This window comes from Cucurbita pepo, chromosome LG03 (assembly GCF_002806865.2).
Source record: "Cucurbita pepo subsp. pepo cultivar mu-cu-16 chromosome LG03, ASM280686v2, whole genome shotgun sequence".
NCBI classification, from domain to species: domain Eukaryota; kingdom Viridiplantae; phylum Streptophyta; class Magnoliopsida; order Cucurbitales; family Cucurbitaceae; genus Cucurbita; species Cucurbita pepo.
In genome coordinates, this window is record NC_036640.1 from 4,287,036 (window position 1) to 4,310,395 (window position 23,360).

The 23,360-nt window shown below is 35.7% G+C and overlaps 2 protein-coding genes across 3 annotated transcripts; both read left to right on the forward strand.

Annotated features, from left to right (window-relative positions):
• The first annotated feature begins 1,109 nt into the window (after nt 1-1,109).
• Nucleotides 1,110-5,477, forward strand: LOC111791405 (glutathione S-transferase DHAR3, chloroplastic). Of its 2 annotated transcripts, none has more exons than XM_023672729.1 (6): nt 1,110-1,467; nt 2,160-2,250; nt 2,453-2,596; nt 3,307-3,424; nt 3,960-4,100; nt 5,042-5,477. In XM_023672729.1, the coding sequence occupies exons 1-6, from the start codon at nt 1,221-1,223 to the stop codon at nt 5,129-5,131; spliced, it is 831 nt and encodes a 276-aa protein (XP_023528497.1). In that variant the 5' UTR covers nt 1,110-1,220; the 3' UTR covers nt 5,132-5,477. The 2 variants fall into 2 exon arrangements, with proteins under 2 accessions (XP_023528497.1, XP_023528498.1); XM_023672730.1 differs by having other exon boundaries at nt 5,045-5,477.
• A 544-nt stretch (nt 5,478-6,021) lies between these two features.
• Nucleotides 6,022-23,074, forward strand: LOC111791123 (valine--tRNA ligase, chloroplastic/mitochondrial 2). The gene is given in 28 exon segments (XM_023672337.1): nt 6,022-6,319; nt 6,775-6,859; nt 7,430-7,556; nt 8,028-8,111; nt 8,348-8,442; nt 8,817-8,908; nt 9,855-9,908; nt 10,614-10,666; nt 10,757-10,824; nt 12,257-12,332; nt 13,500-13,583; nt 13,979-14,127; nt 14,204-14,321; nt 14,430-14,546; nt 15,024-15,244; nt 15,396-15,485; nt 16,777-16,888; nt 17,351-17,461; nt 17,577-17,714; nt 19,123-19,173; nt 19,253-19,365; nt 19,551-19,695; nt 19,793-19,897; nt 20,005-20,106; nt 21,094-21,166; nt 21,312-21,478; nt 22,475-22,585; nt 22,587-23,074. Coding segments are annotated over 28 exon segments (2,910 nt in total). The 5' UTR covers nt 6,022-6,171; the 3' UTR covers nt 22,608-23,074.
• The last annotated feature ends 286 nt before the right edge of the window (nt 23,075-23,360 follow it).

A 23,360-nucleotide genomic window follows, 5' to 3' on the forward strand; every position in this document is an offset into this window, starting at 1 on the left:
TTTACTTCAAAAATAAATTAGGGTTTACTCGTTAATGTGTTGATATCGTGTACAATTGAGCTATGTTGATGTTGACAAAGTTTATAATTATCTTACGATTTAGAATCGGTTGAATTAGGTTTTTAATTTTAGTTATTATGTTCGAAGAGTAAATAAATAACGGTTCTCCGTTCGGCTGTATCATAATTGGGTTCCCAGTTGGGTTGTATTATAATTCGGAATAAATAAATTGAAAAATTCTAATTTTAGAAGGGCAATGAAAATATTTGTCATTAGAAAAAAATTACGCTAAGAAATATAAAAATGGTATAACGTGTTAGACGGACACGACTCTCCACAATGGTATGATATTGTCCACTTTGAGTATGAGCTCTCGTGGCTTTGCTTTGGGTTCCCCAAAATGCCTTATATCAATGGAGAGAGTATTCGTTATAAACCGAGGATTAGACTTTCATTCAACATCTCCTCTCGAACAAAGTACACTTCCTCTTAATCGAGACTCGACTTCTTTTTCTTTTGGAGTCATTTGTTCGACATTTGAGGATTCTATTGACATGGGTTTAGAGTATGACTCTGATACCATGTTAGACGAACACGACTCTCTATAATGGTATGATATTGTCAACCATAAGCTCTCGTGACTTTTCTTTGGACTTCCCCAAAAGGCTTTATACCAATGGAGAGAGTATTCATGATCGGACTTTCATCAAACATAACGAACATGAGTTTAGCTTGCTTATCTTCGTTTTTATCCAACAAAATCTCCGACCAAATCACCTTAACCAAAATAATAATAATAATAATAAATATATAAAAAAAACCAATTTTAGAAGGGTATAAAATATTTATTTAGAGAAAAAAAAAAAAAAAAGAAATGATGTCCGAAAATATAAAAATCTATAAAACAAACATGGGCTTTAGGAAAAGGCCCATGTTTAATATGGGCCTTGGGAGGAGAATTTAATATGGGCCTTGGGAAAGAATAGAAGAACTTGGGTTTGGGCTTTATTGAAGAAAAGGCCCATTTGTACCCTCACGCTAATAAAAAAATTATTTACATGGTTTGAAAATTACTGTTATTATTTAAATAATTTAGATAAAATAAATAAAACCTCATCTCCAACCCCCCTTCGTTCTATCATCACACGATCACTATCAAAATTCAAATCACTCTCCATTGCAAGAATTCCAAGCTAAGAAAGAGCTAGAATTTCACTGCAATGGCGACGCTAATGTCGGGCTCCAGAGTTCAACCAGCAGCTTGTGTTGTTCTTTCCTCCTCCATCAAGCACCATTTGGGTTTTAATTCCCTTCGTCGTTCCAATTGCTCCTTCTCTCATTTTCACCATTCCCCCTTCTCCTTCAGGCGCTCTGGAGCTAGACGAGCTCTCTCTGTTTCCATGTCCGTTAGCCCTCTTGAAGCCTGTGTCAAAGCTTCCATTACCGTTCCCAACAAGCTCGGCGACTGTAATTTCTTCTTTTCATTTCTTGTGTTTTTCTCTGTTCTTCATTTTTGTGATTTATCGACTGGTTATGCTACTGTTGGTTCATTCTTTTACAAAATCATCCGTGGGTTCTTCTTTGTTAATGGGTATTAGATAAATATTGGTCTCTCCAAATAAACAGGACATCCGCCTCAAATTGGCGTCTCTTTAAATTCACCATTCTTAGGTCGAACCCTTTTGGATTTTTATAACTTATTTAGATAAACATGAAGTTGCATCTCAGCATTGAGTTAATTAAGATCAAATGCATTTCCCAAAAGTTATAATAATTCGTAATTACGAATGTATGAGACCGACTCTTTGTTGCCATCCACTGAACTTGAAATTTATCGAAGTTTTAGAATCATATGAGTGTGACATTGATTGAAACCGGAGAAATATATTGATAGTGAAGAGAAGGGAGAAAGATGATTCTCAAATTATTCAAGGTATTTGGACCCTTTCTTCTTGAGGACTCTCATGGTATGAATATCATGTTAAAAAATATAGACGTTAAATTGATTTCGAATGATTAAAGACATATTCGGAAGTGATTTTAACAATTTCAAAACCATCACCATGAGCTCTACTGTCATATGTAGAGCGCATGAATTTGATGTACTAATATATAACCTCAATTTGGTCTTAATTATCAAAGTTTTTCATTCTTCGCAGGCCCTTTTTGCCAAAGAGTATTACTGACTTTGGAGGAAAAGCGTCTACCCTATGACCTAAAGTTGGTAGACCTGTCAAACAAGCCAGAATGGTGATTATCTAATTTGATCTCTCTCTTTCTCTGAGGAATTAGTTTTTGTATAAACTTTTTTATCTGAACCATTTGATTTCCCAGAAAGCTTTTTTGATAAGCAGAGAAAGTTCTATATTTATGCCTTTAAGTGTGCAAATCTTTGAATTTTTTCTCTGTTTGTCTGTTCCTTTTTTTTTTTAATTACTTCTTTTGAGTGCAGGTTCTTAGAAATAAGTTCAGAGGGGAAAGTTCCCGTTGTTAAATTTGATGAACAGTGGGTTGCAGATTCAGATGTTATAACACAAACACTGGAAGAGAAGTACCCAAACCCACCTTTAGCGACCCCTCCTGATAAATCTTCAGTGTATGTTTTATGTTCTATAATTGCCTCAAATTTGAATTTTCCTAGCGGGTGTAAATTCATTGGTATGACACAATTACTGGACGTAAGTACAATAAACTTCCCTTATGGAAACCTTAGCTGATGAACGCTCAGTGTGTGTCTTGTGTGTCTACTTTGTTGAGGATTGTTGGGAGAGGAGTCCACATCGGCTAATTAAGGGGTTGATCATAGGTTTATAAGTAAGGAATACATCTCCATTGGAATGAGGGATTTTGGGGAAACTAAAAACAAAGCTATGAGAGCTTATGCTCAAAGTGGACAATATCATACCGTTGTGGAGATTCGTGGTTCCTAACATACTCATCCAAACATGCTCATCAGCATGCAAACTGGTGTTCAGATTATAGTTCTGTAAGGGTAATGGGAGACTTAAAGCACTAAATCTTACATTTTCATGTGTTTTCTTTCTTCTTTTCGTAGATTTATGGTTGATCATTAGTACTTTAAAAAACAAATGGTAGATGAAACATGCCATGAAGATGAAACATGCCATGAAGATGAAACCCTTTATGTAAAGAACTTCTGCATTCACGAATTTGAGTTCAGTGAGAGTTTTTCTTAATTTGTGTCCACGGAGAGACGAGAATTTTGTTCGTTACATGTTCATATTTCATCTCCATCAAATTATTAATATATAGTTACTGGCAGCTATTATAATATTTTTCCTGCAGAGGATCAAAGATTTTCTCCACGTTTATTGCTTTTCTAAAGAGCAAGGATCCTAATGATGGAACAGAACAAGCATTACTTAGCGAGCTGAGTTATTTCGATTCTCACATCAAAGAGAATGTAAGGCCCTCATTCCTTTCTGTAAGTTTCTTTTAAAAGAAAATATCGTGCCAAACAGGGGATGAACAAGAATGAATTACAGAAAACTTGTTGAATGCATTCTTGATTAATATTATAAGGTAATTATCATCATTACTTATAAGAACAACTTATTCTTCTATTTTTATCATCAACATTTATGTTTTGATAATAAAAGCAGCACTGGGCAAAATTAACCACTTATGGTGTATTGGCATTGAGTACATAGGAGAGTTTTATATTTTTGAAAAACATATCAAGTTCATGTTATTCTTCTCATGATCCACAAAGACTTGAAGCGTGTATGTTCTTATGGGCTTAAGTTTCATATGATCCAAAAAGCTCATAAGACTCGAGGAATGTGAGTTTCGCTCTAAGGCGAGCCTCAAGTGCAAGCTTCAATTGTCTTTTAAGACTTTTTCATAACCAATCTCTCCCTAACACAAGTGGCAATGCATGAAAATGAGTAAATATGTTATGTTCTTTTGTGACTTACCATTTTCTCTCTTTTGAAAAGGGCCCTTTTATCAATGGGAAAGAGATTTCTGCAGCAGACCTGTCACTTGGTCCAAAGTTGTACCATTTAGAAATTGCATTGGGTCACTATAAGAACTGGTCAGTTCCAGACAGCCTACCCTACGTTAAGTCTTACACGAAGGTACGACTGAACTTTTAGCTGAACCGTGATTCGTAGCTGGACCACTGTTGTTTAGAGCCATTTTATAAGCTAATCGGAACACATTTCAAAATATAGCATTACTATCATTTAGAACAGGAGCTATACATTATCATTGGTTTAGTATCATTTAGAACAGGAGCTATACATTATCATTGGTTTAGTATCATTTAGAACAGGAGCTATACATTATCATTGGTTTAGTATCATTTAGAACAGGAGCTATACATTATCATTGGTTTAGTATCATTTAGAACAGGAGCTATACATTATCATTGGTTTAGTATCATTTAGAACAGGAGCTATACATTATCATTGGTTTAGTATCATTTAGAACAGGAGCTATACATTATCATTGGTTTAGTATCATTTAGAACAGGAGCTATACATTATCATTGGTTTAGTATCATTTAGAACAGGAGCTATACATTATCATTGGTTTAGTATCATTTAGAACAGGAGCTATACATTATCATTGGTTTAGTATCATTTAGAACAGGAGCTATACATGAGCTATACATTATCATTGGTTTAGTATCATTTAGAACAGGAACCATACATTATCCGAACACTTTTCAACTGCTAAAATCTGAATTCTAGATTCCATGTAAACAGCATCACAAAACGAGGTCCATTAGCTTCTTGTTTGTTGAATAGTTGTGCCTATTAGCTTGCAATATGATATTGAAATGATCAAGATTTAAGTTCATATCTTTTCATCCCACGTTACTTCATGGGAACATGATTGAATAGAGAACTTTGGTCTGAAGTGCAGGATTGTGATTGGACTCCATGGAAAAACCTTAACCATTAGAACAACATGCAATATTATCCTTGAATTTGTTTCCTAATGTAACAGATGCTTTGCTCGTTTGTTTTATTACTTGCTTGAGATATATTCATTGTGATTTATGACATTGTAGCAGAGCATATTTTCAAGAGAATCATTTGCAAAAACTCGTGCCCTTCCTGAGGATGTTATTGCTGGTTGGCGTCCAAAGGTCTTAGGTTAATATCTTTTCTAGGCTGCTGATTCGTCTTGGCATGAGATTCCATTGCCCTGCATCTCTTCTAAGGCAGGCGCCGTAGTCATCAAAATGAGTGTTTTTGTGCTGCTTCAAATCACACTCAAAAGCTGTTTAGTAGGAAATGTTAGAACACTATGCTTATGTCCAATACATCTTGTAAATTTAACTTTTGGCATGGTCGACTTATGATTGTTTGTTCGTTATTTTATTTGTTTATGTATATCGTTGTTATTTGTTGCGTGGAATTAATGATACCCGTGCAATTCCCCACATATTAGATCGTTGTGCATATAAGAAAGTGTCGAGACTATCAAGTCTTGAATTTTAGGCATAGCTTGTTGCAAATCTCCATTGTTCTTGTGGCAAATAATTTTTCTGGTTAGTGTTGGACTCGACTACAAATTTGACTATCATGTCACTATTCTTGTTCACAATTGAAGTCGAGCCAAGATGGGCTAATACGTCAGCACAAGCCTAGTTGTTCATTGTTCTCATTCAATTATTGAGTCTTAACTAGTCTTGTTATTCTTTACTTTTAGCATTGAATAAAAATCAATTTTTACTTAGTTGTATCAATTTTTTTCATCAAATTATTCGGAACGTAGATATGTTTGGAGTTTCGACATTAAATTCTAATATTATTATGATTTTGCCCTTTATAAGTTTTCATAAAAAAACATTATACAATTCCAAAGAAAAACAGCTCAGTTTAAAATTTGTAACTAATCCACCTTTTTTTTTTTTGGGTGCAAAATTCAATATNAAAAAAAAAAAAAAAAAAAAAAAAAAAAAAAAAAAAAAAAAAAAAAAAAAAAAAAAATCATTTACATATATATACATATACATACGTACACATTATCTTTAGTCGCGGCAAATTCTGGGTCGTCAGCTGTCGTCACGCACAGAGCTCAATCCCATTTTTCTGGCAGCTCTCTCTGTGCCACTGAAAAACCTCAGCCATTCCATTAAACCCCAAACCTCTTCACTCCCACCATTTTTGAGTGCAACAAAGCTTTCACCAAGCCATGCTTCTTCAAATGGCCTTTTCCGGCCCTTCCCTCCTCCATCCTTCTTCTGCTTACAGACTCAATCCCCTTATCTTTACCAAACGCCGGCGTTCTTTTGGCCTCTCCCGCTTCCATTTCCGTCGTCTACAGCAGAGACAATTAGCTGGTATTCTATCTCTTTCTATCGCTTTTGGTTTCTTTTATGGGTAGCACCAATGGGTTCTCATGAATTTATGTTCCTATGCCTTTTAGTGGGCAAATTGGATTCATTATTTGCAAGAGATACTACATTATATTCGTTGTGGGAAATTTCGTTTTGTTATTTGGCATTGGGTGTTCATGATTCTTTGTGTGAATGCCGTAAATTGGAGATGAAACAATTTCAATTTTATTGGTTGGGAATTGTTCGTTTTGCTCGAGAATTGTGATTAAGCACTTGATTGAGATGGAAGGAACAATTTCCTTTTGTTTGGATTCTTAATCACGGTTTTAATAACTTATAATTAGTAGGAATGATTCTTAATCTTGATTATTGACAATTGCTAGAATTAGACTCGATAGACGAAGGATCACATTCATTTTCATGTGTGTATATTCATCGGTAGTTCATTGAATTTTCAGTTGCCGCATCAGCGAATGGTGTTTTTACTTCTCCAGAGATAGCAAAGACGTTCGACTTTGCTTCGGAAGAGCGAATATATCGATGGTAATTAATACCATGTCAAATATCTTGCAGCATTTGATGCTATGATTTCTTCTCTTCTTGATAAATATATTATTCACGTGTTCATTTGGGCTCATTGATCGAAAAATTTCTGTCTTGTGTTACTTTATGGATTTGTATTGTATCAAACTTGATTCCACATACTCATCCTCATGGTGATTTATTTTATACAAATATGAGGAAATGCTGTCATTTGTTTCTATGTTATGTATCGATTATTTTGTTTGGTTTAACATGACTCGATTACGGTTCTTGACGTAGATGGTAACCGCCTTCAGTTGTTACAAAAGTGAACCAAATGGACTTTTCAGTCGTGGGTCCGAAGCACTGTGGTTACCTACATAAGATATTTGTTTCTTTTAATGTGCTAAATAAACTACATTTTCTTTTTTTATTTTAATTTTTTGGCAAGGTACCTCTTACTTCTATGTATCTCGTACGCCTTTACTTTTAAATCTTTGTTACTGAGATTCACTTTACTGTGAGAAGGAAAAAAGAACAATTCTGTTCACTTACATAAGATCGTTTGATGCTTTCTCTTCGCCTCGTTAGGTGGGAATCTCAAGGTTATTTCAGGCCACATTTTGATCAAGATAGTGTTCCGTTTGTGATTTCAATGCCACCTCCCAATGTCACAGGATCACTGCACATGGGACATGCGATGTTTGTGACTCTTGAGGTAGTGAAATTATGAGCTAGGTGGTTGCCTGTATCAGATCATGAATTTTATTTCTGCATATTTTGTTATTTTTTTTCTCACAAAGCTCATGACTCGATAGAAGAATGTTTCTTCATTATATAATGCTGATTTTATGCTTGCCCGTTTGAATTTAGATGGAAGTATAATTGGTTCCTAACTATATGCTTGCTTATTTTCCTAGTGTCCTCACTCCTAACAGAAGAGTAAAATCAGATTTAAGATAAGAAGTTGACTTGAAAGACAATCCTAGTTTTCTCATAGCCCATTATTTTTACCATTACTGTTTACCTAATAGTTTATGCCCACATTCGGCGCTAACAGAAAATTACAGTGAAAGAAAATCCCTGTTACGAAGGCTGTTTACTTGTCTTAGAAGCATTCTTCCATTTTTGTCTGTGTTATCTTTGCCATAGTTACCTCTCATTCAATGCTATTGGTTTCCCCTGCCAGGATATTATGGTTAGATACAACCGTATGAAGGGCAGACCGACACTCTGGCTTCCCGGGACTGATCATGCAGGTATTGCCACGCAGGTTTGTCTCTAAATGTTAGCCAGCAGGCTGGTCTCTCTATTTTTATTCATAGTATCGCATCAACACATAAAACAAGCCAAAATATGCAAGTAATTTCACCCTTCAATGCAGGAGGAATTTCTCCTTATTTGTATGAATGCATATCTAAGTCAGCGAGGAAATATAGTTCATTTTCCTCTTTTCCATTGTTTGTATTTAAGTGTGATTTTGAGACACATTCTCGCATTTCTTTGCAGTTGGTTGTTGAAAGAATGCTTGCGTCTGAAGGAATAAAAAGGGTTGAATTGGGCAGAGATGAATTTACAAAGCGAGTTTGGGAGTGGAAAGAGAAGTATACCATCTTGCACGATTTAATTTGTTTGTTATTTATTTTGGCCTTGAAGTTTGCTGGCAAATGTAGGATAAATATAGTGATTAGTAACCAAGCATACCAAGAAAATTCATAGCTTTGTAAATTTTGAGAATTTTATCTTATCATATTTGCTCCTAAATCTTGTATCTCCATTCTCTGCTTGTTTATAATAATCTTAGCACAAATTCAACTTATTTTAATGACGGCTTCATATTCTTGGACAAGAACAACGACCCTTTGTTGTTCCTGCAACTATTTCAAAATATTTGTGCTATGAATCTTAATTGTTCACATTTTTAGTTAGCAGCTATCTCATTTAAAATTAATGTTTTTTTTTAATTCAAACTTTGAAGGTATGGTGGAACTATCACTAATCAAATTAAGAGACTTGGAGCTTCCTGTGATTGGACTAAAGAGCACTTTACCCTTGATGACCAGCTAAGTCGTAAGAGAGTTTTCCATTTCATTTCTTCTGTAGGCAATAGACATAAAAGAGGGTTATGTTAACTGAGATGTTCTTAACAAATTGCAACTGGGTGGTCTATCATTCTTTTGCTGATATTTGCTATAGTTAGGGGACTTCTATGCAATTTGATGTTCTTTTGATTGAAGGTATGTAGTTACAAATTTGCTCCTTGATTTGAGCATAGTTTCAATTTGGTCTCTGTGATTTTGAAGTTTCAATTTAGCTCCTTATAGGTTGAGCTTTATTTCAATTTGATCCCATGGTTTTAGAAGGCTGAATTTGTTATCTACGATTTGGTTAAACTTCACAAATCGTCTCCAAACTACTTAAACCTTAGTAACCAAATTACTTAGCCAAAGCCATCAGGACCAAATTGAAACTATGTCAAAATCATAGGACCAAATTTGTAATTGTTTTTTGAATCACCAAATTTATAATTTAGCTAAGAATAACGTTAACAAAAAGATCAAAGAAGTATAAAAGAAAAGCCTGTGTGAGGGAACCAAGGGCTGATAGATCAATTTTTAGTATTAAGGAGAACAAACTTCGAGACTTAAGGAGATATTAAAGTGTGGGTCCTTCTTTAAACTGCGAGGATCAGTTTTACCTGGTATCATGCACCATAGAGAAACATGGATCTTGGGATGGATCCCTTTGTCAAAAAAGAAAATAAATATATAAACTGGAGACAAAAGAATCTTCTTTTTTTTTTTTTTTAAGATTTTCAGAAAGTGGTGAATACCATTAAGTCAATTGAAATGAACTTTCTACTTTCATCCCATTTATATAATTCTTTTGAATTCAATTAAATGTTCTTTTTTTTTTTAAAAAAAATAAATATTCTCTAAGAAGTCCATTAAGTATCTTCTTACCACGGTCAGTTGGCTTGAAAGCAATTTGCTGATACATGCTTTTGAATGTTTAGGAGCCGTTGTTGAGGCATTTGTTCGACTTCATGAGAGAGGATTGATCTATCAAGGTAGAATTCTTATTTCTGAAGGACCTCTATGTACTATGTAGTGTCATATAATGCAGAAGATGCTGATTTATCAAGTTCCAAATTTGGTCTTTATTTATGAATATTCGTAGATATTTTAGAGTAATTTGTGGTCTTGAACTTTTGCCCGTTCTTCCATTTTGATACCCAAGCTTTTGAAACCTCAATGTTGGTGACTGAACTTTTATTTGTATTCCATTTTGATCCCTGAGCTTAGACATTCAATTTTCATTGAATTATAGAAGGATTCGGAATAATGAAGAAAAGGGAGGAACCTAAACCAAGTCTGAGATTTAATTGGTTGTGTTTTTCTTCTTCTTCTTGGTATCTTAAATCTAAATTCTTTTTGTAATTTTTCTTCCTATACTATCCCGATCAACTGGAGATCGTTTTAACTTGTTTGGCCGAATATTATGTGTTCCATATATCAATAAAAAAATTATTTAGAAAAAAATTTGCGCGTTCTTCATTCCTTTCCATTATCTGAGGTACTATCATCAAGCACTTACAGCGTAAGTTTTTATGGGAGCAATCAGACGATAAATTCATCTGATAGAACCATTTTGTTCACCTTATGTTTTAGTTATTTGTTAAAAAAAACAATCAGGTTATTGAATTCCTTTATTAAAATTGAAAAACGTATGAATTTCAGCTGATTACTGGATTTATTTATTTATCTTTTCTCAGGGTCTTACATGGTAAACTGGTCTCCTCATTTGCAAACTGCTGTTTCTGACCTGGTAAATCTCTAGTTTGGTGAAATTAGTTCTCCTTTTATTTTTTGCTCCCATATTTTACTTTCTGATGCTATTGGTAACTTTTTTGCCTAGGAAGTAGAGTACTCTGAAGAATCTGGTACTCTCTATCATATTAAGTATCGAGTGGCTGGAGGTTCAAGGTAGCTGTGAGAACACATTTCTTTAATGTTCCATTTACTTGCTTAGAATGTCTAATCTCATTCGTATTGTTAGAATTGAGAGTCTAAATCAGTATCCGTAGTTTTGGGAACTGTGGTTGTTATTGAGCAAGAATTCCGCTATTCCTTTACTTTCAAATACATTACAGTCTTGGTATCATACACACAAATGGATCTTTCCTCATTTGTTCTCCTATGAAGAAATTGAATGACTTGAATAAATTTTTTAGATCAGCAACAGATCTAAATCTAATCCATGTTAATCCAGTTTTCAATTTATTTAGAAGAAAGTTTCAAAAGAAAAAAAAAACCCCCTCAGAATGAGTAATCTACTTCCTTGAAAACTTGCACATGTTGTGAAAGTGCTACATGGTGTACAAATATTCTGATCATGAATACAGTCAACAGCTTAATTAAGTTGGTTAAGAACTCAAGTAAACAATGAGTAAACAAATACCGAAAACTAATTATTTACATTTACATCACCCCCTAGATAGCTGTATGATGTATGGTAGAAATGAATCTCAAGAAAAGATTCTCCTTCAACCTTTTGAACTAGATGAAGACAGATCTCAGCATGGTTTGTATGGCCCTTGAAAAACTGGTTTATGTTTCAACCGATGGAGGAAATAGTATCACACCAAATAATTGCTAAGGATGAAAGAGGCATAGATTTATGGTACTTCATCTGCCTGAATGCTCTCATTTTTGTATAGAAGGAAAAAGAAGGGAGGCCTCTCGTTTTCTGGTAGTGTCTGAAGGGGAAATAAGGGATATTGTGGTTTCTTTTTCTTTTTTGGATATTCATCTAGGCCTTGAGGGTTTAGTTCTCTAATTGAGGAACTTTTGCTTCACCTGCCTATTTGTGATAATAAGTGTTTTCTGTTACTTGTCGAGGTTTGTGCGACATTGTGGGACCTTTGGGTTAAGAGGAACAATAGAACTTTTAGGGGTTGAGAGACCTGAAGAAGAGGTGTGGTCTCTTGTTAGGTTTCATGTCTTCCGTTGGGCTTCAATCTCTAAGGTCTTTTGCAATTACTATTGTAGCCCACTTTTAATTTAGTTTGGCTCTTTCTGGTCTGGACTTTGTTTCTGTATGCTCCNAAAAAAAAAAAAAAAAAAAAAAAAAGGGAGAAAAAAATCTATTTTAATCTTCTACAATTTCCCTTCTAAAAAATGCAAAATACAATGCCAAAACGTGCTATGACTAAAAGATACAAATTTTGCAATATTTGCTGGTTACTCAAGTTATCTGACCACGTTCAAGATTCTAGTCAGGCAGTCTTAGCTACATTATTTAGGTTCTAGCTAAAGAATTCTGTTATTACATATCTTCTTATGTATTTGTACCTTTCTTTGAGCCTGTGCAAGGGATTCATGCTTTATGGCTAACATTTTAATCATATTTTATTAGGAGCGATTACTTGACAGTAGCAACAACTCGTCCTGAAACGTTATTTGGTGATGTAGCTATAGCAGTGCATCCTCAGGTAAGATGGCATTAAACTATTTACTGTTTAACTTGGGTTGGTGGTGATGGGTGCATACTCATAACTAGTTCTGTCTCTGAGTTTTTAAGACTCCATGGGTGATGGAACTGCTGAACTATATGGAATTTTATTGAGTTTGATTCCCATCAAGCTTCACTTTTCTGTGTACCTGTGTTATGAGAAAGACCTAGTTAACTAAGTAATACTTGTTATTCTACATCTTTATGACTTTATATGACATTCCATACATTTAAATGATTGAATCAACCTGATTCAGTATTGATGTAGAAATTATTGTATGAAAATGAGCTCTCCTGAGTTTTCAGAGTCCGTAGGAACAATAATTGATCCATCAAATAATATTTCTAGTCTATTAAAAACCAGTTACAAAAATTTTAAAATCTCCGGATATCTTGATAGCCACAGGGTACTCTCTATGTAAAGAAACCTTAGATAATTCAATTGCGACTTAACAAGATTTGCCTGTACTATCATAGTTAAATGGTTTGGTGATACCAGGAAGGTTGTCAGAAGGATGGCATTAGGAATTTTAAAACTACTCACCACCATAAATGGCCTATTGAGTCAATAAAGGTAATGAAAATTATAAAAACTTAAAAGAAAAAATGGGTGCAAACCTTGGTGGCCACCTACCTAAGATTTAATATCCTATGAGTTTCCTTGACAACGAAATGTAGTAGAGTCATGCGGTTCTCTTGAGAGTGAAGGTGCACGCAGGTTGGAACTTATGAGTATTAGTCTCTTTTCATTTCTGTTTCATATTTCATGTTTGAAAAAAGGAATATAAAGACCACTATTACAGCAAAGAAACCAATTTAAAGAATATTTCAATCCATAAGCTTCCTCTTCATAATTTCTCGTTGTATTCTAACTTATTCTTTTGTAAGGTTGAGACATTTTTTGTTACTTGTCCCATGATATACAAATAAGTATTCAGTGAAAATGATCTAAAGGTCTCAATATTTTTTGTTTGGTGAGTCAATTTAATGATAGGAAATATGGACATATTTGAAGCATAGCTTAGGAGTTAAATAAATTGTAATGTTTTGCTTAAATATCATCCATATATTCTCCTTCACTAAGGTTTCCTGCTATTTAATGGGACACTGATTCTGGATCCTCACAGTGGGATGACTATATTTGCAGGATGATCGTTATTCTAAATATGTTGGCATGATGGCAATTGTTCCAATGACGTATGGTCGTCATGTCCCTATCATCTCTGACAAGGTAACTATATTCGCAATTTCCTTATCTGCTTGAGATGATTATCTTGATTCAACTTGGTAGAAAGGACTATCCTTCTGTTGCTGCTGCAAAAAAATCTGTCTTTAGGGCTAAGATATATAATTGTTCCAATGACATATGGTTGTCACATCCCTATCATCTCTGACAGGATAACTGCACTCACTTCCTTTTTTTCTATTCGAGACGACTGTCTTATTTAAATTCCAATGAACTATTTTGTAATTCACTTATTGGTGTTTGGGGGTTTCTATCTATTTTATTTCGTTCATCAACGAAATTGTTTTTCTTCTATAAGCATGTCTTCATCACGTGATAATTTCACGTGTAATTGTGCCAGACCTAATCTCTAGCTCTCTGATTTCTTTCTGTTATTTCAGAATGTTGATAAGGACTTCGGAACTGGTGTGTTAAAGATAAGCCCTGGACATGATCATAATGACTATCTGCTTGCTCGAAAACTTGGTCTCCCTATACTTAACGTGATGAACAAGGATGGTACCCTTAATAAGGTTGCTGGGCTTTACTGGTAATTTTTTGGGATGTATATAGTAGGTTACTTATAATTTCTTCATAATATTGTCTGATATAACCTACTCTACCAGTGGTTTAGATCGGTTTGAAGCACGAAAAAAACTGTGGGCGGATTTGGAGGAGACAGGCTTAGCTGTAAAAAAGGAGGCACACACCTTACGAGTACCAAGATCCCAACGTGGAGGAGAAGTGAGTTGCAATTATTTCCCTTCATATACAAAAGCTACTAGTTGTCTATGGTCTTCTTTTTCCTCTTTGTTGTTAATTGGTATTTAACTTACCCTCTTTTCCTGTCAGATAATTGAACCTTTAGTGAGCAAACAGTGGTTTATGACCATGGAACCATTGGCTGAAAAAGCCCTTCGTGCTGTTGAAAAAGGAGATTTAACCATTATCCCCGAGAGATTTGAGAAGGTACTGAAAAAATGAAGGACTGATTAAATATATACATTTTTTATTTTCACCTATCAGTTAGCACCTCTTGTAACCGTACGCTGCTATGCTACGTTGCTTTATATTGCTGGTACACTGGGAAACTTATCGTATGCGCGTTAAAATTTCGTTATATCCTAGAAAGTAATGACTTTGATTTTTATGTTTGAGGAGTAGAATATGGCCTTAATTACAGAAGTAACAAAGGTAAGGCAAAATGCCACATAAATTAATGGCTTAAGCAAAAATATACCTCTCCAGCTCTTTCCCTTTCCCTTTCCCTACATAAATCTTGACTCACTGTCCACTTCCTATTACATTCTCATCCGCCCACCCTTCAAACTAACGTATTAAAATCTCTATTTCCACTCCCTTTTCTCACATGCCGTCTCCTCTATACATTTTTAACAGGGGGTCTATTATTATCCTTTTTATATACACTCCTATTGTCGATTGCAGATTTACAATCACTGGCTGTCAAATATTAAGGACTGGTGTATAAGCAGGCAGCTATGGTGGGGACATCGTATACCAGTTTGGTACATTGTGGGGAAAAATCCGGAAGAAGACTACATAGTTGCTAGGAATGCTGATGAGGCTCATGAGCAAGCTCACAAGAAATATGGGAAGGGTGTAGAAATATACCAAGATCCAGACGTACTTGACACTTGGTTCTCAAGGTCAACTTAGCTATTAATATTATTTATTCGGTCTGAAGAACAAAAAGTGGTGGTCAATCTATATGGCCTTCATATCTCTTTGAATGCATTCATGCATTTCTTTAACTATCATATTTCTTCTTAAAATATGATTTGTTTCTTCTGTTTTCAGTGCGTTATGGCCTTTTAGTACGCTTGGATGGCCAGATGAGACAGCTGAGGATTTTAAGCGGTTCTATCCAACAACAATGCTTGAAACTGGGTACCTATTTCTCAAAATTATGTATCATTTCATTTTGATGCATCCATTTATTTATTTATTTTTCCATGACTCTCCTTGTAATTTTTCTTCTTTCTATAGGTTTTGGGCAAACATGTATATTAGTTAGAACACGATCCGGTTAAGAGAATCTTTAGGATGTAGAAAGCTCTTGTTAGGAATGAAAGCACTGAAAATGGAATCAATTAAAAATGAAACAGAAATTTAAAATAGAACTCAAGCATCTAGACATTTCATGCGATAGGAAGTGAACGATGATCGGTCCCACCTACTTCTTGGAGCTCTTTTAATGCACTACTGCAATTACTCTCAAAATGTTCCTTTCATAGTTCGGAGGTCTTTTGTAATCCATTTTAGTAGTTTCATGAGGATTTTCTTATTATGTATCTTTCTTTCTTGAAGGGCAATTTTTCATTTTACAACTTTTCGGACTTCTTGTTTCTCTTGAAAAAAGGGGAAAAATAGAATCAATTTCAATTCTTGTAATCTTTGAACTATGGAGAAACCCAGCTTACAACGGACAGGGTGGCCATTCCACCACTCGTTGCATAGAGATTAAAAATTAAGGGCTCACAGCCAATCATTCTCAAACTTGAAGGGAAAAGGACCTCTCGTGGAATTTTCTAGTTTTAGAAGAGTAGATGAGTTATAAGAGGTACTCCAAGATGACCTTTTTCAACCTAGACCATTTTCAATCATTTGGTCTACAAAAGACATCTCTTTTTGAGGAAGCAAGTCGATTGCCTCGTTGCCAACAATCAACACCCTTATTCTAACAATGCAAAACAAATTTCCCTCATTTATACAAGTTTTTCTATTTTACAATAGATGCAAGAATTTGGAAGCATGCCTTCAAGAGACGGAGGGGCTTGGCTTTCTAAGATAAAAATGGGGAATTGAAAGTTTGTGCTCTTGATGAGCGCCAATAATGCCGGATTTGCAAAGCTAGAGGTCCTTCTAGGATCCTTGCGAACTTTCACAAGTAAAGCTAACTCAATGGATGATTCCAACCAAAAGCGGGTTAGAAGGATGAATAACTCTTAGATCGAACTTAGAATCTAAGAGTTATTCATCCTTCTAACCAGCTCTTGGTTGGAATCATCCGTTAAGTTAGCTTTACTTGTGAAAGTTTGCAAGGATCCTAGAAAGATCTCTAGCTTTGCAAATCCAGCATTGTTGGTGCTTATCAGCTCTCTTATCTTGTTTGGAGATAATCTTTCTCTTTTTTTTGAACTAAAAGGTTCTAGAAGCTGACTCGTACCATATTGAACAGGCATGATATACTATTCTTTTGGGTGGCGAGGATGGTAATGCTGGGAATTGAATTTACTGGCACTGTTCCATTTTCTTATATTTATCTCCATGGACTCATTCGGGACTCTCAGGTGTGCAGACTATGTCAATATTTCTGGAATGTGTAAACTGCGTTATTATCATTATTTATTTGGTAAACCAAAAAGGTATCAGTTATGGAAACTAAGAAGATTAGAATGGTGTAAACGAGCATATCCATGAAGAAACACCCACTACAAATGAGGAAATAATATTACATCAAGTATAAAACAATAAACACAAAATTACTAATTAATACAAAAGGAAATAACCAACATTATATATATATATATATATATATATATACACACTATAAAGCATCTAAATATATTTTTCTTGGCAATAATATCATACTTTTCTCAATGAAATGATAATTAGAATGTTTGCCATGAGATTGGGCGGTCATGCGTTTTGATATACTCTTGTATTCTTCATTTGGTTTTCACCATCTATTAATTCGTTATTGTTTCATATATCAAGACAAGTGCAAGTTGATTGTGTTATAATATTTCCAGGGACGGAAGATGTCTAAAACACTAGGAAATGTGATAGATCCACTTGATACAATTAAAGAATTTGGCACTGATGCTTTACGATTCACACTTGCTTTAGGAACTGCCGGTCAGGTTTGTCATAATTTTTTTTACACGATAATTCTCAGAATTTTATAACAGCTAGCTGAATTTTAACAGTAAGAGGATTAATGAATGCTATTTGTATAATTGACATCGTTTCTTCCAGGATCTTAATCTATCCACCGAGAGGTTGACTTCCAATAAGGCATTCACTAATAAATTGTGGAATGCTGGAAAGTTCATATTGCAGAATTTACCTACACAGAATGATTCGCAATCTTGGAAATCCATACTGAGTTATGAGGTTTCTTCCTTCTTGACATTTAAACTATAACACTATCTATGTTTCTCACCATAATGAAATACGTTCAATTAGAGTTTCTCTCATTCCTGTGATTCATAAGATGGTTTGTCGTAGAAGATAGAAATGTATTATTGCTCAAATTAAAGCGATGGATAGGAGCTTAGTGATATCCCACATTTGTTGGGGAGGAGAACGAAACACCCTTTATAAGGGTGTGGAAACCTTTCCCTAGCAGACGCGTTTTAAAGCCTTGAGGGGAAGCCCGAAAGGGAAAGCCCAAAGAGGACAATATCTGCTAGCGGATGGGCTTGGGCCGTTCCAAATGGTATCAGAGCTAGACACTGGGCGATGTGCCAGCGAAGAGGTTGTTCCCAAAAGGGAGGTTGACGCGAGGCAAGGTGCTAGTAAGGACGCTGGGCCCTGAAGGGGGATGGATTGTGATATCCCACATTGGTTGGGGAGGAGAACGAAGCACTCTTTATAAGGGTGTGGTAACCTTTCCCTAGCAGACATATTTTAAAGCCTTGAGGGGAAGTTTGAAAGGGAAAGTCCAAATAGGACAATATCTGCTAGCGGCGGGCTTTGGCCGTTACAAGGTTACTAGAGAGAGATGATTAATTTAAAAGGAGATTTTGGACATCTTTGATTTATTCATTTTTCTTCGTTGTTAAGAAGGCTTGAACTACACATGGGCACATACAATTTTGAACTAATCCTTTAGTTACCGGACCTAATCATATAAATTTTACACTCTGAAGGGTTGTAATTTATGGTAAGTTAGGTAAGGTTGCAAGATGGAAACCATTGGTATGTTGGATTGTATTATGGAGGTAGTCGATTAGGTAGCTCTCACCCCCTTCAACGAATAAGGCCACGAAGTTTCAATTATGTTATTACCGAATTCACTAGGTGGTTGGATAGAAACAAGTTAGGAACTTACTTGGTGGTACAGTGTTACATCTTTGCTATTAGCTAGAAGGATAAAAAGTTTCTTACTTGACTAATCAAACCCGTACCTCTCATGTTGACCTCTATGGATAGTGTCACGCCAACTGCGAGCTTATAACACACCCAATGGATAAGTAAATGATGCAATGTTATTGCGACATTAACTTCTATTCCCTTTAATTGAACCCTTTCTTTTTCCGTCTAGCTATGGTACTACGTTCTTGTCGTATAGCCTGACTGGCAAGCAACGTTTTAATACAAAGAGTATAGACTATTTTTTATTTATGGTAAGTTTGATTGTTCATTCTCTTGTAACTTTCTTAATGAAGTTCCAATTTTTCCCACACAACGTATTTTTTTTACCTGTTTATAAAGTAAAAGGGTTAGTTATGTATATTTGAAAGTTGCATGCTATCTGGTTCCTATCATTAATCATTTCATTCTTTTCTTACATTTCCAGTTTGAGAAAGAGGATTGTCTGCTCAAGTTACCTTTACCAGAATGCTGGATTGTAAGAAAAATTGCCACCCACGTGTTTTCTTTTAACTAATACAAGTTCATTATTCACCTGGACTATGTTTATTTGTCAGGTCTCGGAACTTCATTCCCTAATAGACGTGGTCACCGCTAGCTATGATAAATTTTTCTTCGGAGATGTTGGCAGGGATATATATAACTTTTTCTGGGGTGATTTCGCAGATTGGTACAGTTTACTATCTATGTTATCGGACGTTTCAAATAAAAAACTAATATATGTTTTAAAACCGAAACTAATAGCTACTTAAGGTCTGCTAACACCTAGCTATGTTACAGTACCTTCAGCAAAATTGTCGTGATTATATCCTAGTAGTTACCCTCAAACTTATGCCTCTTTTAAAAAAAAATCAGGTACATCGAAGCCAGTAAAGCTCGCCTTTATCAATCCGGAGGCGATTCCGTTGCTTTGGCACAAGCTGTGCTGTTGTATGTTTTTGAAAACATTCTCAAATTACTACATCCTTTCATGCCGTTTGTGACAGAGGAACTTTGGCAGGTCAATGTTTTGCCCACATTTTTTTCCCATTGTTTCTATTGTTATCTGCTGCTTCTTTGATTTGAGCTAATTTTGATGTCTTTTTTCTTAAATTCAGGCACTTCCCCATCGCAAAGAAGCTTTAATCATATCTCCTTGGCCACAGATTTTACTTCCAAGGCAGGCCGGTGCAGTTAAGAAATTTGAGAACCTAAAGTTGTTGGTGAGCCTATTTTATTTCACTTTTATTGTTGTTATTGTTATAATTATTGGCTTTGTCTTTAAACCACAAATGATTGAGTATTAATTTTCTACGTTTTCGTACTGAAGACGAAAGCGATTCGGAATGCTAGAGCAGAGTATTCCGTTGAGCCAGCAAAGCGTATATCTGCTTCTATAGTTGCAAGTGAAGAAGTCAATCAATATATATCTGTAAGTACTAATAATGTGTTCAACATGACCTGATGATAAGTAGTGTAAGTCCTTGTTTAAAATGCTAACTTTGTGCCTGATGTATATTTTGAATAAGAATAATCTTAGAACAAAACGGAAGGTAGCTGATCAACCACATTCGATTATGCTTATCACCAAACTACAACAGAGTAAACGAAAATTAGATCTCATAAAATTCAATTCTCATTCTCAGCCCATGATCGAATGTGTTCATGGTAAACTTCATTATTTTTAGAACTTCTTCTCAGGGTGGCCTTATTGTTAGGAATCACGACTCTCCACAATGGTATGATATTGTCCACTTTGAGCATTAACTCTCATGGCTTTGCTTTGGGCTTCTCCAAAATGCCTCATACCAATGGAGATAGTATTCCTCACTTATAAACCCATGATATTCCACTAAATTAACCAACGAGGGATTCACTCCCAATAATCCTCAACACCTATTCTATTTCTTTGAGATCTCACATCGGTCGGAGAAGGGAACGAAACATTCTTTATAAGGGTGTGGAAACTTCTTACTAGCAGACGCGTTTTAAAAACCTTGAGGGAAAGTCTGAAAAGGAAAGCCCAAAATAGACAATATCTTCTAGCGGTGGCTTGGGTTGTTACAGTTGGTATCAGAGCCGACACTGGGCGGGGTGCCAGCGAGGATGCTGAGTCCCGAAGGAGGGTGGACACCGGGTGGTGTGCCAGCGAGGACGCTGGGGCCCGAAGTGGGATGGATTGTGAGATCACATCAGTTGGAGAGAGGAACGAAACATTTTTTATAAGGGTGTGGAAACCTCTCCCTAGCAGACGCGTTTTAAAAATCTTGAGATAAAACTCAAAAGAAAAAGCCCAAAGAGGACAATATCTGCAAGCGGTGGGCTTAGGCTTGGGCTGTTACAATTTTACAGCTGGTGATAAGTCTGGTTGCAAAAGTTATGTAACACAATTGTAACTTGTTTTTATTGCATGATGCAGGAAGAGAAGGAAGTTTTAGCTCTTCTTACACGATTGGATCTACACAATGTTCATTTTGCAAATGCTCCTCCAGGCATGTCTATTACTAGAGTATTCTTTTTCTCATTTTCATGCTACCAATATTTATGTGCATGCATATTGGTAGGCAATGGTTTCTATCCTCTTTGATTATTATCAGAGTGTTGAAGCATTATTTTGCTTAATGATTTGTTTCACAGGAAATGTAGATCAATCAGTGCATCTTGTAGCTGGTGAAGGACTAGAGGCTTATCTACCTCTTGCTGATATGGTTGATATCTCTGCTGAACTCCAACGTTTATCGAAACGCCTTACGAAAATGAAGACAGAATATGATGGATTTATAGCTCGCCTCAATTCTCCAAGCGTAAGTAACTTGTTTAGAAACATACTTCAGATTAATATCTATTTATAACATGTTTTTGTCTGAAATAGGAAACATTTAATAGAGATATCCGTAGGAGCTCAGCTTCCCAATGAATCTGGGCTTCATTTTTACGGGGGTTTGGAACTTCGAGACATTTTTCAGTCTACATGTTGTAACGGTCTAAGTCCACCGCTAGCAGATATTGTTCTCTTTGGGTTTTCCCTTTCGCTTCCCCTCAAAGTTTTTAAAACGCGTCTGCTAGGGAGAGGTTTCTACATTCTTATAAATAATGTTTCGTTCTCCTCCCCAACCGATAGGGGATCTCACAATCCACCCCTTTTCGGGGCCCAGCGTCCTCGCTTGCACTCGTTCCCATCTCCAATCGATGTGGAACCCCCCAATCCACTCTCCTTCGAGACCCAACATCTTTGTTGGTAGACCGTCTCGTGTCCACCCCCTTCGGGCTCAGCCTCCTCGCTGATCATCCAGTGTCTGGCTCTAATACCATTTGTAACGGCCTAAGCCCACCGCTAGTAGATATTGTCCTATTTGAGTTTTCCCTTTTGAGCTTCCCTTCAAGGTTTTTAAAACGTGTTTGCTAGGGAGAGGTTTCCACACCCTTATAAAGAATACTTCGTTCTCCTCCAGATGTGAGATCTCAAATCAAGTCAAATATTTCAAATATTACAATAATCTGATAAATTGATCATTGTATCATCATTGTGAATGACAAGATCAATTTGGTATATCATTTATATATGAATGCTTTTCTTAGATCCTCTCTGGTGACTTGAACCTAGATGAACACCCTGATTAATATGCAAGCTTCTGATTTTTGTTCATTGTGCATTGCTATCTCTTAATCTAGCTCCCAACTCAAAATGATGTTATATTGCCATCTATTCACCAAAAAAAGACCATCTTTCTTCCCATAAGAAACATATAAACTTTAACGACTTCGATTGAATGTTGAAACGATCTGGTTTGTTCTTGCAGTTTGTGGAGAAAGCTCCCGAGGATATCGTCCGTGGGGCAAGAGAAAAGGCCGACGAAGCAAAAGAGAAGATAGCTCTCACCGAAAAACGCCTCTCTCTCCTCAGATCAACCTGTTCCAGTTCCTGATTGTTGACCATCACCAAAAATTGGTTTCAATTTTCACAGTTCATCTTCTTGTAACTGTTCATCATGAAAGAAGTAACAAGAAACTGATTGTCGTCGAAGCTTTTCGAGTTATAAGAACTCCATTTTTCTGGTGAATTAATCTTCCCCTCCATCCCATGAAGCGTAAGTTCAACTGATAAAAGCTGAGCAGCTAGCAGGCCACCCCCAGAAATAGAGGTTGAGATGAATGCAACCAAATAGCTGAACTTGAATTCAACTCTTTCTGTATGATAGTTTTTAGCCCAGGAAATATCTTGCTGAAAACCATTCCTGTCACAAATTCATTGATTTTTTCCATTGATATATTAGCCTTTTCTGCTAATTCTTGTTGTCATTTGTAGTTATTGTGGTGGAGATGGAGTTCATCAAGTCTTTGGCTTGTTGATCTTCGACTCGATGAGCTTAAATCGATGATCGATCATGGACTTTCTTGAATTTGTCTTGCTCGTTTGTCTTCAAAGTCTTTAGATCTTCAAAAAGATATTCAGTCTTCTTTTCTTCGTACGCTTCATTTTGATCTCCAAAATATTTTTGTTCTTCCATTTAGAGAACAACGAATATTAACGTTAATTTTCAGGAGTCTTTTGTATTCGTTGACTTCTTTTTTGAGTATCTAAATTGAAATGAATGTTAACGTCTTTTTATTGAGTTTTTTCATAGGCATTGTATGGATCGAGTTCACTCAGCTTTGAGCTCTCAAATTTTCGATTTGAGTTTTGGA

Coding starts and splice junctions, on each gene's coding strand:
- LOC111791405 (XM_023672729.1), top strand. CDS start 1,221: ATGGCGACGCTAATGTCGGGCTCCAGAGTTCAACCAGCAGCTTGTGTT. Junction 3,425..3,959: donor ATTCTCACATCAAAGAGAAT/GTAAGGCCCTCA, acceptor TCTTTTGAAAAG/GGCCCTTTTATCAATGGGAA. Junction 4,101..5,041: donor ACGTTAAGTCTTACACGAAG/GTACGACTGAAC, acceptor ATGACATTGTAG/CAGAGCATATTTTCAAGAGA.